At 44.4% G+C, this 15,747-nt stretch overlaps 1 protein-coding gene across 2 annotated transcripts in view; it reads left to right on the top strand.

The window, feature by feature from the left end:
• Window positions 1–14,215, top strand: part of LOC111966196 (protein bicaudal D homolog 2) — a 73,284-nt gene extending 59,069 nt beyond the window's left edge. Inside the window, exons 8-11 of one of the 2 annotated variants that reach the window (XM_070444354.1) lie at window positions 401–925; window positions 1,440–1,591; window positions 8,407–8,647; window positions 12,043–14,215. In XM_070444354.1, coding sequence (XP_070300455.1) covers window positions 401–925; window positions 1,440–1,591; window positions 8,407–8,647; window positions 12,043–12,045 — 921 coding nt within the window. In that variant the 3' untranslated portion in view covers window positions 12,046–14,215. Of the gene's footprint in view, window positions 1–400; window positions 926–1,439; window positions 1,592–8,406 lie in introns of both variants that reach the window. The other variant, XM_023990648.2, reaches the window with a different exon arrangement.
• Window positions 14,216–15,747: the final 1,532 nt, after the last annotated feature.

Here is a 15,747-nt window from a genome sequence, read left to right as displayed (position 1 = left end):
AGATCTATAGGAGAAAGCCCTGCCTCCCGCTGTTGCTTAGAAATTCTAGGGACAATTAGGAGGCCTGCGTCTTGTGACCGTAGGCGGTGTAGGTATGTACGGCAGGACCAACTCGGAAAGATAGGTAGGAGCAAGCCCATGTAACGCTTTATAGGGTTTCCACTGGATGTCATAAGGTTGAATGCACCATTTGTAAGTCGCTCTGGATAAGAGCGTCTGCTAAATGACTTAAAATGTAAATGTAATATTGATATTGATGAACGGTTATCTGTAGTCAATTCTTTTCACTTTTCTCTGTGTATGAATTGTTTGTACTTTTTCCTCACACTTGCAAACCAGGTGTCTCTCTTCGATCAAACTGTATGAATTGACAAACGTTTCCCTCTTTCTATCTGTAAAGGTGAGTGACGTGGCGGGCGAGTCCCAGGGCAGCCTGAACGTGGCGCAGGACGAGCTGGTCACCTTCAGCGAGGAGCTGGCCACCCTCTACAACCACGTGTGCATGTGCAACAACGAAACTCCCAACCGCGTCATGCTCGACTTCTACAAGCAGGGCAAGGGCGGGCGCACGAGTCCCGAAGGTCGCGGCCGCCGCTCCCCCATCCTGCTCACCAAGGGCCTGTTCCCCGTCCCAGATGCTGCCGACAGCGCCTTGTCCCCTGTCTCCTCTTCCCCCTCGCCCCGGGAGCCGATGAACGTGTACAACCTGGTGGCCATCATCCGGGACCAGATCAAGCACCTGCAGCTGGCGGTGGACCGCACCACAGAGCTGTCCCGTCAGAGGGTGGCGTCTCTGGAGCTCGGCGCCGTGGCCGATAAGGACATGGAGGCCTGCATGCAGGAGATCCTCAAACTCAAGTCCCTGCTCAGCACCAAGAGGGAGCAGATCGCTACACTGAGGACCGTGCTCAAAGCCAACAAGCAGGTCAGATGCTGAACCTCCATGTTTGTATTTCCCTCCCCTAAGAATCAGTCGGGGGACTGAGGCAGGGAGGTGGCTGTCTAAAGCCTCTTCAGCTGTTGTAGCAAATGCACTGCAGCCAAGATTCATAGCGAAACAACAGGGAGAGACAGCTGGTGGCTGTGAGTGTTTGTGTGTGTCTATGTGATAGAGTTTAAAAAAAGATGAAAGCTTCCTAGAGCAGACACTCCCTAACAGCCCAGAACCCCGAATGTTTGTGTGTCCAGTTGCTGTCAGATCTTTGAAGAGGGTGTGTGTTCCTCAGCTCCTGAATCTGACTCTCAGATAAAAGCCTCTCATGAGGAAACGCACCTGTAGTCTTTAAATCCAGCCAACTCCCCACCGAACTGCTGTGCAGTTAAACCCTCAAAGGTCACGCACTGGAACAGACGCTAATGACATAAAGCTGCAGGGAAAAGACTCCAAATGACCCGTTTTAGTTGGTCTGACCGTTGTTGTGTTGTGTGTCCCCCTACAGACGGCTGAGGTGGCGCTGGCCAACCTGAAGAGTAAGTATGAGAACGAGAAGGCCATGGTGACGGAGACCATGATGAAGCTGAGGAACGAGCTGAAGGCCCTGAAGGAGGACGCCGCTACCTTCTCCTCACTCCGAGCTATGTTCGCCACACGGTAAGAGGAGTACATTATCACGCGCCCCCGTTTAAAACAAGTTAGGAACTCGTGATGGGAGAGAAAAAGTTACATATTATATCAATATTTGACTCCCAAGAATCGATTTGGGGAAAAAATCTATAAAAAAAAAAAGTCATTTTTGGTACTGTAGGTAGCATAAGCTTGCGCTAGTCAACTGTACCTGCGCCAAAACGCCAGTATTTTTCATCCTTGTTCTCCATCTCCTTTTTAAATAGTGAGCCAACATGAGCAAAACTCATTTTCTCGTGCTCTCTCTCGTCTCTCTGAAACAGACACATAGTGAGCAATATGTTTGGAACACCAAATCMCAATAAAATTGCAGTATCGAATCGCAATACACACAGAATCATGAGAATCACAACACATATCACATCGGGCACCTAAGTATTGTATCGTGAGGTCCCCAGCCCTATTAGGAACACACTATTAGACTCCTAGTTTCGAACACACATTTAAACACGTTATCACATACCTTGGCCACACAGGCAGAGAGTAGTCAGTCACCCATGATCCAAGAACACGCCTTGACACGTGCTCTGTCTATATACTACAACAGATTCATCTGTGCGTATGAGAGTAGGCTCTCTCGTTCCTTTATGCTTTGTTTGCCACACGACAAGACATGTGCTATACCTACCTAGCTTACCTACAGAAACAAACCCAGCAAACCAAAAGAACCGCCGCAACAAAAAAAAACAACACCGTTACAACGTGAGGTTTTACGCACAGTTATATCGTTTACGTACATATGTATTTAGCCTACTAAAACGCTGTCGCCGTGCGATTAAATGGAAAGATGTATTGACCAAGACACCTGGGCGTCCCAGTGTCCATCCGACCGCTTTTACCACGTCAACCTAGCAGTAACACCATCCTAAGAGCACACTCGCGACAGTTTTAATACCACACGGTGAGCCATATTTACCATATGCTAACGCCGTGTACATAGCGTGCTTTTAACAACCGACAGGTTTTAATAGGAGTGTTGTTTTTCTTTGTGAATCTGGACCAGTGGAGGACGGCCGTACGACGGACACGTCTCTAATCTGTAAGAATCACTATGCTGAAGAAGCAGGGTTTTATGACCCGCGACTGCTTATCAGATGGAGGGGCTACGTTAACCCCTTTGCTGGCTAAGCCTGCTGATTCCCATAAGAAGCGGGCCAAAGGTTCCCCTTATAATCCCCACCTCGACCTGGTCTGGATAACTACCTCGGATGCAATGTACTCTAGTTTCACCATAGTCTCACTGTACTGTAGTCTTCCTCCTGAAGGAGTGTGTGTGTGTGTGTTTGTGTGTGTGTGGGGGGGGGGGGGGTCTATGTTGGTGGGAGTGCGACAATGACTATGAGTGTGTGCAATGTGTGCACACTGTATACAAGCATGTAGGCCACCGCACATTCTTGTGGTACTTTGTTTGCTCTGTTGTTTTGATGTGGAGCCCAGTGCGTCCTCCCTTCTCCTGCAAACCCTCCCTGAACCAGATGGCAACTCTGAGGCAGTCTCTCTCCGTCTTTAAGGCTCCTCCACTTACAGCAAAGCTCATATCAAGCTGTGCAGGAAGGAGAGGGGAGGGCAGGAGAGAAGGGAGGGCTGCACTATCCACAGAGAGTGTGCACTCGACACCCCTCATATTTACAGTGGAGTAATGCTACGGTGTACCTGCACACCCAGTCCATTAGCTGGTCTTATTGAGAGATTCTATGTAACTGTAGTAGCTTATCGATTTACATGGCGGAGAAAGCGGTCTTCCTCCGCAAATATGGGTGTGTTTCTGTTGTCATAACGATTTGGTGCAGTGCAGGGCCAGATGGTCTGTTGATGCGGTTGTTAAGCCATCCCTCTGAAGACACGAGAGGAAATCAGCTCTCACTGAGCACCTCAGAGGAAGCCATTTTGAAAATAACTGCCATTCCGCTTTAGAATAACTTTCACTGACCAATCAGGGTTTCWAACCAAGTGTTCGTTAAGAGGTACTGGCTGTTAGCAGCAGAACGAGGGTGGTAGATATGATACAGAGGAAAATGGCGGCGCCAGAGAGGCACGCATGTTAAATGTGCCTTTCCCCTTGTCCCTCTTTGCTGTCGTAAGAGACTGAATGATGCTCATAACACAACATAACAAAACAAAACATAGCTCAACTCTGCTTAGGGGGCCACAGGAAATCCCTCAGTCTTTACCTGATTTCTATGTGCCTTAGATATAATTAATGTTGTTTTTGCTACCCCCTATATTATGGTTGTCAGTATCGCGATGCTACGATGGCAAAAAGCACAAAGCAGACTGAACTCTTTGGTCCTTTAAAAAAATCTACTGTATGTAAAATGTTGTGCTATAGGAAATCCGTTTTGTTCCCTTGCCACGATACCGCTGAGTACCGCAATACTGTTATCGTGACAGCCCTACCCTATATACTGCACTATAGGGAATAMGGATCCATTTTGGACGCGGCCTCAGTATGTTCTGGGCTGTGTACAGCCTGGGTATTCGGGGTGGTGTTCATTCAGGTCCTTCTGGAGCCTGTACGTATTGGTATGCTAATGTTGGCCTATAGAATGATGGTGGGGAGTGAGGGGGGAGGCCTCTTTGAAAGGCTTTAAGAGGCAGAGGGATGTGATTGACCCATGTTTCCCACACTCCCCCTGTTTCTTCCCGTTCTCCCCTCTTCCATCCTCAGAGCAAAACACAAGGCCCTCTACCCTACAGAGAGAGAGGGAGTCTTTCATTTCAGCTTCTCGACAGGGGCTCATTTGAGAGTCTTTCTCATGGTTATTCCATCTTTGACATACTCTGTCGACTTAAATGTAGATTTGGGGGATTCCTGAGATTTTCAGTGGACTGCCTTAGTTTCGAGTGTGTGGCCCCAGAGTGAGAGAGTTAGAGTGAATGGAGTGGGACTGATTGAATGTGCAAATCTCTGTGTGACGACTCTTTTGTATAATGCTAGCTCCTGATATGTGTATTCTATGTCAGTTTGTACGTCTCCATCTTGTTTATGTGTGTTGTACTCCAGCTGTGGACTGTGTTATTAGTGTACAGTAAGACCCAGTCTCTTACATTCCTAAGACCGGTGCTTCATTTGAAAATTGGGAGGTGCCGGYAAAAAAAGTGAGCGAGAGAGAGAGAGGGTTGGGGGAGTTCTGAGCTGTAGTCCTTAAAATGCTTTCCAGTTTCACTGACTCGCCCAATGATGCGCAGCTCACTCGTTGGTGATGGCCCATGCGTTCGTGCCAAAAGCCTCTCTCTCTCGTTTTACTTTGTAAAACAATATTTGGAAGTTGATCAAATATTTTGCGTCTTCTCTTTTCAGCAGGAGCCATTTGCTTTCCAACCGTTGTTTTCCCTCGATTGTATTTTAAATAAATGACTTAAATGTAAATGTTGCGTAAGGCCTGTTTTTTTCTGCATGCTGTTTATTCACTGATGGATTTGCCGTGCTTTCCCGACTGTAGGCTATTCSTTGTTATTGGACTACAATCCACAGCTAGGCTATTTAAAAAAAGAAAGAAAATGAGTTATTGATCCTCTGTGGCTAAATTATAGGCCTTATCATGGTGTAGTAGGTGTAGTAGGCTATTCTGAATTGCAGGAGAATTAACGAAGATGCAACTCATGTGAACTTTGATCGCTTTTATTATAATGTTTACATTTTAAAAAAGTGAGAAGGAAAAAAACMATGCCACGAGAGTTACCGGATCCGGCCAAATAGATTCCGGACCAAAACAGTCGAAAATGGAGAGGTGCAGGATCGGACTCCAATTAAGCACTGCCTGGACATGCCTGCTCTTAGCAGGCTCTAGGCACTATACATGCAAAGAATCAGTCAGCCTTCCCCCAGTCAAATCGAACAGGCACACACTCTCATTCMATCTCTTTCTGTTTCTCTGATTCCCATTTTGTCCTTACTTTCATTGTTGGTTATTTTACTCCTTCTTTATCTCCCCTCTCCTCCCTCCTAAATCCTCTCACTCATCCTCCTCCACAATGACCAATGCTGATCCCACATAGCCAGAGAACAGCTGAGGCGAGTGTGTGCCTGTGTTCACACTCCATGTGACAAACAAATGTGCTGTAGTGCTGTGTTTCTACACCCTTGTGTCKGTATATTTAGGGCGTATGCGCCAGTGGAGGCTGCTGAGGGGAGGACGGCTCATAATAACCTTTCCACTTATTCCGCTCCAGCCATTACCACTTGCCCGTCCTCCCCAATTAAGATGCCACCAACCTCCTGTGGTATGTGCCTGTCAGTGTAGTCCATACCCTTCCCTATGATACCCTTCCCTTTCCTATGTCATTGTGTTTCATGCAGTGCATGTGTGTGCGTGTGGATATGAGTGTATGCTGTGCACGTTATACTCTGCGCGCATGTGTGTGCAGTACGCCTGTGTGTGTCTCGTGACCCCTGGCTACTGTAAGATCATCTGAGACATGGAGCCTCTGTTCCACACTACTCTGAATGTGGAGACTGTTCTTCGACAAAGGGCCAGCCGCCACCCAGGGCCATTGTGGCCCTCCAGTCCCTCTCTATCAGGCCAATAAGGGCCCCATTGTATCCCTTCATCCCTAGAATGGAAGCCCGTATTTTTTCCCGGGAAAACCCACGCCCTCTTACACCCTCCACCCAGCATGGCTGGTCCATCTTAAAGGGCACTGCGACCCCTGGGAACCCCAGGGTGCAGAGAAAGGAAAGAGAGGTAGAGAGAGTGAAGGGCAGAATGATTAATAATGAAAGAGGAAGCAGATGAAGGACAGTGATATGAACCCCTGCCTCTACATTCCAGGCAGCATGACCTAGTTTTCTGGACCTGCATGGCCCTAACACACACTTAAATGCTCACTGTGGTAAAAATAGATTAAATATAGCATCACAGCACAGTATGAGAGAGAGAGAGAGAGAGAGAGAGCTTGTGCTATTTCACACTAGCGCGAGAGGCAGAATTGATATTTGATTTTATATTACACTGATGCTAGAGAAAGAGTGGAGAGTTGTTTGAGTGATAGCGAGAGGAAGGAAAATCTTTTCTTCCATACCTTTCTTTGCACTTCTCTTGTTTGGGCTCTCACTTAGCCCACTCCTAAAGTGAGCTTTCCTCCTTTGTGTGTGATCTATTATTAACTTRGTGCTCAGACTCCTCATATTGTCATGCAGACAGACGTCCGGGTAGAGCCACATCAACACAGCCCACATGAACCCCAACCCCGGGATACATTCAAATGGGATGTATGTTCAGCCATTAAACTCTGCATGTGTTTGGATATTAGCAGTACAAAGTGAATCATGRGTAGCTGGGCCTTTAGTGAATWGTAAATACATCTCTACATTTTCTCCTGCCCCGGTGCAATACAGATGAGGTCTTAAGTGAGTCTTGTGGGGGTGAAATTAGTTCCTGTAGTTCTTCCTTGAATAGGATGTTTAAAGTTTATAGTGCTGAGCATTAATGAACATTTTTGTTATTTTTTTCAGTTATTTTTCACCGACATCTTTCAAATATTCGGATTTAAAAKATATTTRCTGCAATTCTACACATTTTGTCGTAAGATGCAGAGAAATGTTGCCGTTTTAAAAGCAAATTTTCATTGCAATTCAATACATTTTGCCATGTCTAATGTTTATTCATATCATATTTAAGTGATTCGAACATTACGACAAAGTCTATGGGCAAAAAAAAACGCTGACACGGGCTAGTTGATCTGGACATTTCTGACAAGTTATAAATAGCTCTCTAAGGTATGCAATGACTAACATGACTCATGATGAGGAACTGATGACGCACTACCCAATTTAGTAATGGCACCTTGTGCATTCTACTATTACAACAAGGAGTACGTTTAAAGCCGGACTCAGTTCCTTTCACGTTTGGGAACCACTGGTTTAAGTGATTGATGGTGTTCAGCAGTCATAAAAGTATGCCGTATTTACATTGAAAAACGACAAAATAGTGATTTTGTCAGACAGCATAGGAAGCAGCTCTATAGAGATGAGGTGATGACTTGAAATGAAATGAAACAAATTGAATATATACAACAGCTGAAATATTTTATTAATGTAACGTAATGTGAATAAATGATGGTTAATATGTGATAAGCAGTAATGGGCATTCACAACCATCAAGTTGCTTGTATTAATTGTTTTATTCTGTGTTGTTACAGCATTCAACCAACATAATGCATAGTGCATTTCATGTTTAAAAAAAGTTTCAAAACCAAAATCGAAAACCACGATTATTTTTTCATAATCGAACCGAAACCGAACTGACCTCGAAAAACACTTATCGCTCAGCACAAAAAGTTTAGGACAGAGAGGTTTCCAGGGAGAAGAGAGTGGTGCTGGGGGAGATGGAGAGGTAGTCTGATGAAATGGTAGACTGCCGGATGGCAAGGCTCTGGTAGACACCTCAAGGGCTTTATCTGGTGGAGAAGACGGGCACTGGGGAAGTAGGTCAAAGGTCAAGATGAATGTGGGTTCAGKCTTTTTTTCTTGCATTGATTTTCAGTGGGCTTGAAGGTCAGGGAAATCCATCTGAAATAGCCACAGACAATATGAACAGTCCGATTGGAGATCCAGACCGTTACCACTGGTAGTGAAAAGACCACAGTCACTGTCAGATCACTGTGCCTTTGGCTGTTAACACTGGAGGTTTCTACTGCCACCTATTGGATGGCTAGTGAAAATGCAGTAAATGTTTAAGGGCTGAAATCTCACTGACGTTGGAGACAAATATCTTATTCTAATGTGATCTCTCTCCCTCCATCCCTCTCTCTCTCTCTCCCTCTCCCTCCTTCTACTGTAGCTGTGACGAGTATGTGACTCAGCTGGATGAGATGCAGAGACAGCTGTCTGCGGCAGATGATGAGAAGAAGACCCTGAACTCCCTCCTCCGTATGGCCATCCAGCAGAAGCTAGCCCTGACCCAGCGCTTGGAGGACCTGGAGTTTGACACCGAGCAGACCCGCCGCGGGGGCAAACCTAAAGGCAGGACCACCAACGGCAGAACCACCAACGGCCAGACCAACACCGCCAACATCCCCTACGTAAGTCACGGGCTCACCTGCGCCGGCATCGGTCGCACCAGTGAGCCCAACATCATGCCCAACGGCATCCTGGGAGGCCCAGTGGTCTTCTGCAGCGAGAAGTACAAGATCTACTGCGACTGAAGCGGCTGCGTTGTCAGCACGGGACCGCTGTGTACAGGGGGGAGGAGCCCGAGGTCCTCCCCTGACTTAGTGTTAAAGAGCCCTACTACGCTCGCTTAGCTCCCTGCCTGCTCAGCCTGCAGCCTCATAGAGCCTGGTGTGTGTCTAACCTATAGTACATACTTATGCCTGTGGCCACGTATGGCCACTCACGCCTGCTAGTGTAAACGCTTAGGGGAATGCAGATGTGTATGTACTGTACCGTACAGTACAGTGTGCCCTAGAAGTTTGGGATTGTAGTAGACATAATGTATGGCATGTGGATATGTCCTCAACTGGCCGCCGTTGGGCTTCTGTGGATATTATGGGGTGTCTCTTCTTTCCGCCGTCATGGTGCTGTACTTATGATGATGTAAAAGGTGGCAGCTTTTGTGCTTAGTGTGTTCTGACCCCCCTGAGTGCGTTGCCTGGTAACCGTGTTGCCTGGTAACCAACCATGCATTTGGGGGGTGGGAACTTGTGAAGAGGGTGTCACTTTTAGGGTCATGTGACAGAAGTTGACGTCCTCTCCTCGTGTTGCTTGCCTGTTGGCGTTGGTGCTCCTTCGATAAAGCCCCCGCTCCTCTTCCACCTCTCTCTCCTGGCCCCCCAGGACTGAGCCAGCCCCAGCAACTCACTGACCAATCAGGTTGCTCATTAATGTTTACATAAACAAATGAAACAAAACAATATGCAAACTCCCCCTGCTGTTGCTAGGGAGCCCAGTGTGATTTGCTGGATTTTTCTAACTGAAATTCAAAATTCTCAAAGCGGGTTGGCTGGTAAATAATGATGTCGGAGTTTGGGCGGTAAAAGGAGCACCTAAGACCACAGGTGTTTAATTTCAAGATCCTTTAAGCTGTACACCAACGCGGTAGTCAGGCAGTCCAATCGCATGGCTTTGCAGCTGAAAATGCTACTGAGCTTCCTAACAGTTTTTCTCTGTAAACAGGTGTGTCACAGCACATGCCCACCTGCTACAGGGCTCTACATTTGAACCAGAGCAGTTATTTAACGTCTGCAGAAACAAACAGAGGGCTATTCCATGTGACCCAGTCTATGTCATATTGGTGGATTCTCGCCGAGCCATATTACTATTAAGAACGCAAGAAAATGATCAAATAACTGTGAACAGATACAATATAGTTTTGATTGATGGTGATTTTTGTAATGACAGAAAAAMATCCTAAAAGAGCACAAAAAACCAATGGCACCCAGATCCGGATCATAATTCTACAAACAAAACCGACCAATATCCCTCGGCAAAGTGCCTGTCGACCCAAACACTTGAAATCAACTACATCTATCTATCTATCGATGTAAAGCCCTGTCTTTGTGTCTGTCAGCCTAATGCCGAACTCTCTTCCTCTCTCTCTCCCTGTCGCTTCTCTCTTTCTCGTTTGGGAGGCCCTTTCGAGCTCGCAAACGAACCGTGTGCGGTTAATGCGGCTGAAAACCCTGTCCTCCTCGTGTCTCAAACTTGTGGTTCGTCGCGTTGTTGTCATGACAACCCCTCTCTCTTTTAGATCGTCAGCAGCTTGCTCGCCCTGCAACACCACTCTCCCTTTAAGTAGAGAGGGGGATTGTGGGGGAAAAACCCTGAATATTGTCAGGTAACGTCCTTGCGCACGTGTGTTCCGGAACCCTGCCTGTGTGTGTATGTGTGTGTGTGTGTGATCTCAGCTCCCACACTGAGGTGAAAGACCCTTGTGTGTATGTTGTTTCCTCCAAATATTGCAAATAGATTCATTTCTGAGATGCTGTGTGGATGTGAGAGGACAACCAATGTACTGTCTTTATTATCCCCCAAAAAGCTTTAACCCTTGCAATCTAGTGCCAGGCAGATTAAATAACGGATGCGGGGCCTGTGTTAGATAAATCCATGTAATGCATACACGTCGTTAGCTTTATGATGCTGAAAGCAGGGTTGATGCGAAGAGATTCTTGAAGATTCACTCAATTATGCTTTTTCTACCAGTAACCTATATAAAACTATATATTCTTAATAATACGATCGTAATCAGGTTCTAATCTTCTGGGATACTCCTAGGCCACCTCTCTCGGATATAGAGAGGGAGAGCTTTGGTTCCTCCGAACGAGGGACGTCCTCAACCCTGCTTGAGTTGAGTATGTGCTGCGCTGCCCTACGAGGCCTTTAGTCACACCACACAGTATGGAGATGAGGCTATCGCTCACATCAGAGAAAAACCTCCACTGGAGGGGAAATCACTATTCTGTTGTTGTTCCGCTTAAGCGTGATAGAATCACACTTTGTTTGTATCAGTTTGCTCTGGGAGTAGAGAGTGGGAGAGGAGAGAGAAATAATTCTGGTGTTTAAAAGCGCCCGCGGCTGGAGAGCTGCGAAAGACGAGCTCTCTCAGCCGATTCCCGAACATGATTTTGATACTGTGTTTGGGGAAATGAGTCCCGGGGTTTTCTTAGGGAGATGCTCTAAAATTACAAATGTATTTACATTAGGTTTTTGTTTGACTACTTTGTCTCTAAATGTGGTATTTTACCAGTGGACATTGATTCAAATTTAGTTGACCGTCTATTCCTGTTCCCTTGTGTAGGCTCTATAGACTCACTGAATAATCTATATATTTAATAATCCAGGATGTGATTGTGGCTAAGAGAGACCCTCCCTTGGTCTCTTGGTTTAGTTTGAAATCAATGTCTGTTTATCTGGTGTCGTCAATAGAATGCCACCAGAATAAGCTCCTCCTACCTCTGCCTTTAGGCTCCGCCCACTTCACKTTTGAGTTCTCTCGCGCGCTCTTCGTCTGATTCCTGATTGGTGGAACGCCTGCATGCTAACAAACGCACCCCATTCTCATTAACCTGCATGCCATTAAGGAAAGCCCCTCCTTTAACTGACTTGGTTCTGGGGTGTGGATTCAACTCTTGGGGCCTCATCATGTGTTTTGGAGGTGTCAAAGGTCATGGTACTTGTGAGGTCATTAGCTTCTWGCACTCACTGGTCTTCCTCGTGCAGTGGTGCTTTTATTTCAGCTCCTCTGYGACATATTGACACAATGTCGATATGACAGTCGGGCTTCAGGACAACTTATCCCAGTTTGCACCAACCGGTAGTTAGTAGCTACTGTAACTAACTGGGCCTTCGGTGTACATCGTTTTACTCTTCCTTATTTAGTGTTTTCGCTTGGAATGGAATTATTTCTGAGGAAGTTAACATCTCTCTAAATGTACCAGTAATGCACATTTGATGTTTTCTTTGTTTCTCCGTTTTGCAGTAATTTAATTCTGCCCGGAGGAGGATCCTCTCACAATGCCGACGTCACGTCCATTGTGCAGAAAACAGATAGCCCTATAGGCCAAGATTATGAAACCCACTTCAAGACTAAAAAAGATCAAATGAAATCTCTGATATGAAAATCCAATATTCCTCCCGGTTGCCCTTTAACTCGCTATATAGCATGACCTCGATGTCCTATGCATGGGAACGAACAGGCATTTCACATTTCCCAGCACTGCTGCCCGATGCTCACAAGTACTGTGAACTCTGCCCTCCTCATGAAATGATGATCAGAGTTTGTGATTGGCGGAGTTATCCCTCCAATGAGAAGCCAGGGGAACCATGGTCTTTTCTCAGTGTAAATCAACCAATTTTTTTGTCTGGTTTGATCTTTTTTGTTTAAGTTTCTTTGTTTTCTTTAACCTGTGCACTTTTATTATCGGATTATATAACTTTATATTATTAACCTAGGAAAGGTTTGTAGTGCTATGGTTTGTGACTTATTTAGTCAAGTATACACATATATTAATAGGAATATGTTTCCTCCTGTATATTGTCTCTTTGTACCATCMACAGAGACCATTTACTCTCCTCAAAGTCTCACCGCAAACCAGAGTCCATCTGTTSTTGTTGTGCGTCTGAGAATTGATCCATCTGAATAACCATCCTTCTATTGTTACGTCTCATCGTGTTACTTTATTATGCTGTTGGTTTGATTTTATGTATGTTCTACTGCCATGTTCTAAACAAAATCCAGGGTGAGCTAATTCTGGGGTTTTCATGTATTTATTATTCCTAGGAATAGTTKAAAGATAACGCGCAGAAACTTGACGACGCTCTGACTCAAAAAATGGTAAGAGGTTCTTGGAGGGGAAAAAATGGAGTGACAAAATTATTTTGTTTTTTTCCATCTTCTTACCAGGGGTGTCACACTGAAAAGGGATCACTGGCTCACATAATTCTCTGCAAGTGCAACGATTAAATTCCAAATTGGAATTGTTTAATTCTCTCTTTGTTTATCGTGCCAGATCTTGGTACACCGTTTAGGTTTGAAAAAGAATCAAGAATCAGAGAGACAAGCCGTAAGTCAGTGAGAAAGGTGTAGTTTGGGGCTGTGGCTTTCTGCTGGAGCGCTACCCGGGTTTTGCTTTGGGTTTGTTTTGTTCTTCATTCTGACCAGTAGTGCCTTTCATTGTTTCCAGGGAGAATTGTAGACTAGTACTTTGTGTTCATTTTTTTAGGGGAGGACTTTGGGTTGAATGACTTTGTGAGCAGCAATAAATGTAAAGAGGAGTCGCTCTTTTTGCAGGAGTGAGATGATCGTTTTGAAATTAGCTCAATTCAACTGATATTGTATTGAATTCTGCAGGTCAGTGATCCCAACAGCAAATTCAGGGGTATTGAGAAAAAGTAGTTTTTTTWWAATCAAACTTTGGGAACCAAAAMAAATCCCTTTGGCCTCATTTTGAACAAAATGTTCCAAACACCACTATGTGTTTGGGCAGATCAGTGTACTATTGGAAACATCGACACGATCTCTAGCTTTGTATGGTGAAGGTAATGTAATATCTATAGTATTGTTGGCAAATGTGCAGAGAGCGCATTTTCTCTTTTTTATTTTTTTATTTTTATTCTTGAATCTTTTTTTACATCATATATTATATTAAGGTGTTGTGATTTCAGGAAATAGAAAACAGATTTTGCATCAACAAGCTTGAATAGTGCCATCATAGCCAATGCTTGTTTGTTGAGGCGTAAAAAAGTTATCAATACGGTTGAGAAGCTAAAAATACGGAGAAAATAAAGTGCAATTTAAATGCTGTTTTACAAGGAAAAATAAAAGTTTTCTGTTTGCTGGAAGCGATAGCATTGTGATAATACACTAGCCGTGCAAACTTTATATTGTCATATTGTGTTTCAGTATTGATCCATATTGAGTTTGATACCTTTATATGAAATAACGACTTAATCTGTATGTTGGTATTTATTTGCATTGTCATGCAGTACTGTATTCTTATCAATAATGTGCATTATAATTAGTGGCATATTGATTACAACTTATTGTCATATGRATGTTTTTCAGTCATGGGAACCTTTACACAGAATCGAAAACAAACCTATAACTTTGGAGATGCTGAAAAAGTGAAAAAATWAAATGATGAAAAAACGAGTTTAGTCTAATGTATTACTGCTGAGCTAATCCTTTGAAAGTGTTTTGTTTTCCTATAGAGAGGTCTTATGTCTGTGTAAAGGTAGTCATGCTGGTTAAAATCAATAAATGTGACTAAAAAAGACAAAGTGTCCCGTGTGTATTTTCATCCCAAACTCTCCCACTGTAAGTAAATGAACAGTTAGTTCACTGTGGAGCCAGTCTGATGCTGCAGCCCCCCAGAAGATCCCCAGCTGGGAAACYGAATGAGAGGGGACTTCCCAGCTGTCTGTAAAGACTCCATGACATGATCAAATTTCACACAATGCACAAAACTCTTCTACCGCCACCTTCTGTCTGGCTCCCCCTCTTTTTCCTCTCTCCCRSCCCTCATCCTTTGTCTTCTCTATTCTTCCTGTTATTTTCCATTTTCTTTTTCTGTTCTCCACATCTCAKCCCTTTATAGCTCTTTAACTCTCTATAACTTTTTTTCCCATTTACAATTTTCCATTTACATTTCCATTTATAATTTGCTGCTGTGTATTAAAAAAAAAAATCCCACATACAAACAAACCCGGTGACTCTTGACCTCTCCACCCCCAGTAACTTCCTGTCCARGCTCCGTTAGGACCAGTTTCCATGAGTCATAAAGACTTGCCCCGTTTGTCTCATGCAACAGTTTTGTACCACGTGGACGGTTTTACATGGCCAGAATATGTAGAACTCTATTGATTTTCAGAAAATAAGAATTGATACAACACACAGAAACAGATAAACAATACAAGTAATTAAAGAATCGGTCCCATTCAGAAGCTGTCATTCTACAAAAAGAAGGATTTATTTTATTCTAATGTCCAAAGTTTCTAAATTGCATTTTTTTAAACCACCGTACAATTTTGATTAATAACCATCTTACAGAAGTAGAATGGAAACAAAAGGACCATCCATTGAGTTTTTAAATAATCTATCCCAGCGAGAGACGGTGGGAGAGAGGCGAAAGTTCTGCAAGCAGTGATCTGCTCTAAGCGCCTGATTTCCTCCTCTAGTCCTCTCTGTAAAGGGGGGCTGATGAGGATGACTGGCTTTGTGTCTCTGAAACCCCCACAAGTACAGAACAAATTCTGTCCCAAATCTGGTGACATTGAAAAGCAACGTGTGTGTATGGCCAACAGTGAGTGTGATGTCTGAGTGATGGAAGAAGTTCTCTAATCAAGGCAATCAATGGTTTGCATGCAGGGCTCAAACATAAAAACTATAATACACACTATTCATACACAAAGAATCACATACAACTAGGCTACAGTGTACRATTTACCAACCACACTACATAACAGAGACTGCCCCAACTGAAAAAAGTCCCGATTTGCAGAATCAGGATACTGTATGAAAGAAAGGTGAGAGGTCACTCCATTGGCAGTCTATGACATCACTATCCCCCACAGTGGACGCTTTGTRGTCATGTCATCTCCCCCATTTCCTGTTCGTTATGCCATATGGAATATGGGTCAGTGGAATATGTTCTATCCCACTGCTCCATTCAAAATGCAGGTGGTA

Source organism: Salvelinus sp. IW2-2015, linkage group LG7 (genome assembly GCF_002910315.2).
Source record: "Salvelinus sp. IW2-2015 linkage group LG7, ASM291031v2, whole genome shotgun sequence".
NCBI classification, from domain to species: Eukaryota; Metazoa; Chordata; class Actinopteri; order Salmoniformes; family Salmonidae; genus Salvelinus; species Salvelinus sp. IW2-2015.
Note: the sequence above shows the minus strand (reverse complement) of the source record. Positions and strands in the feature narration are given on the sequence as shown.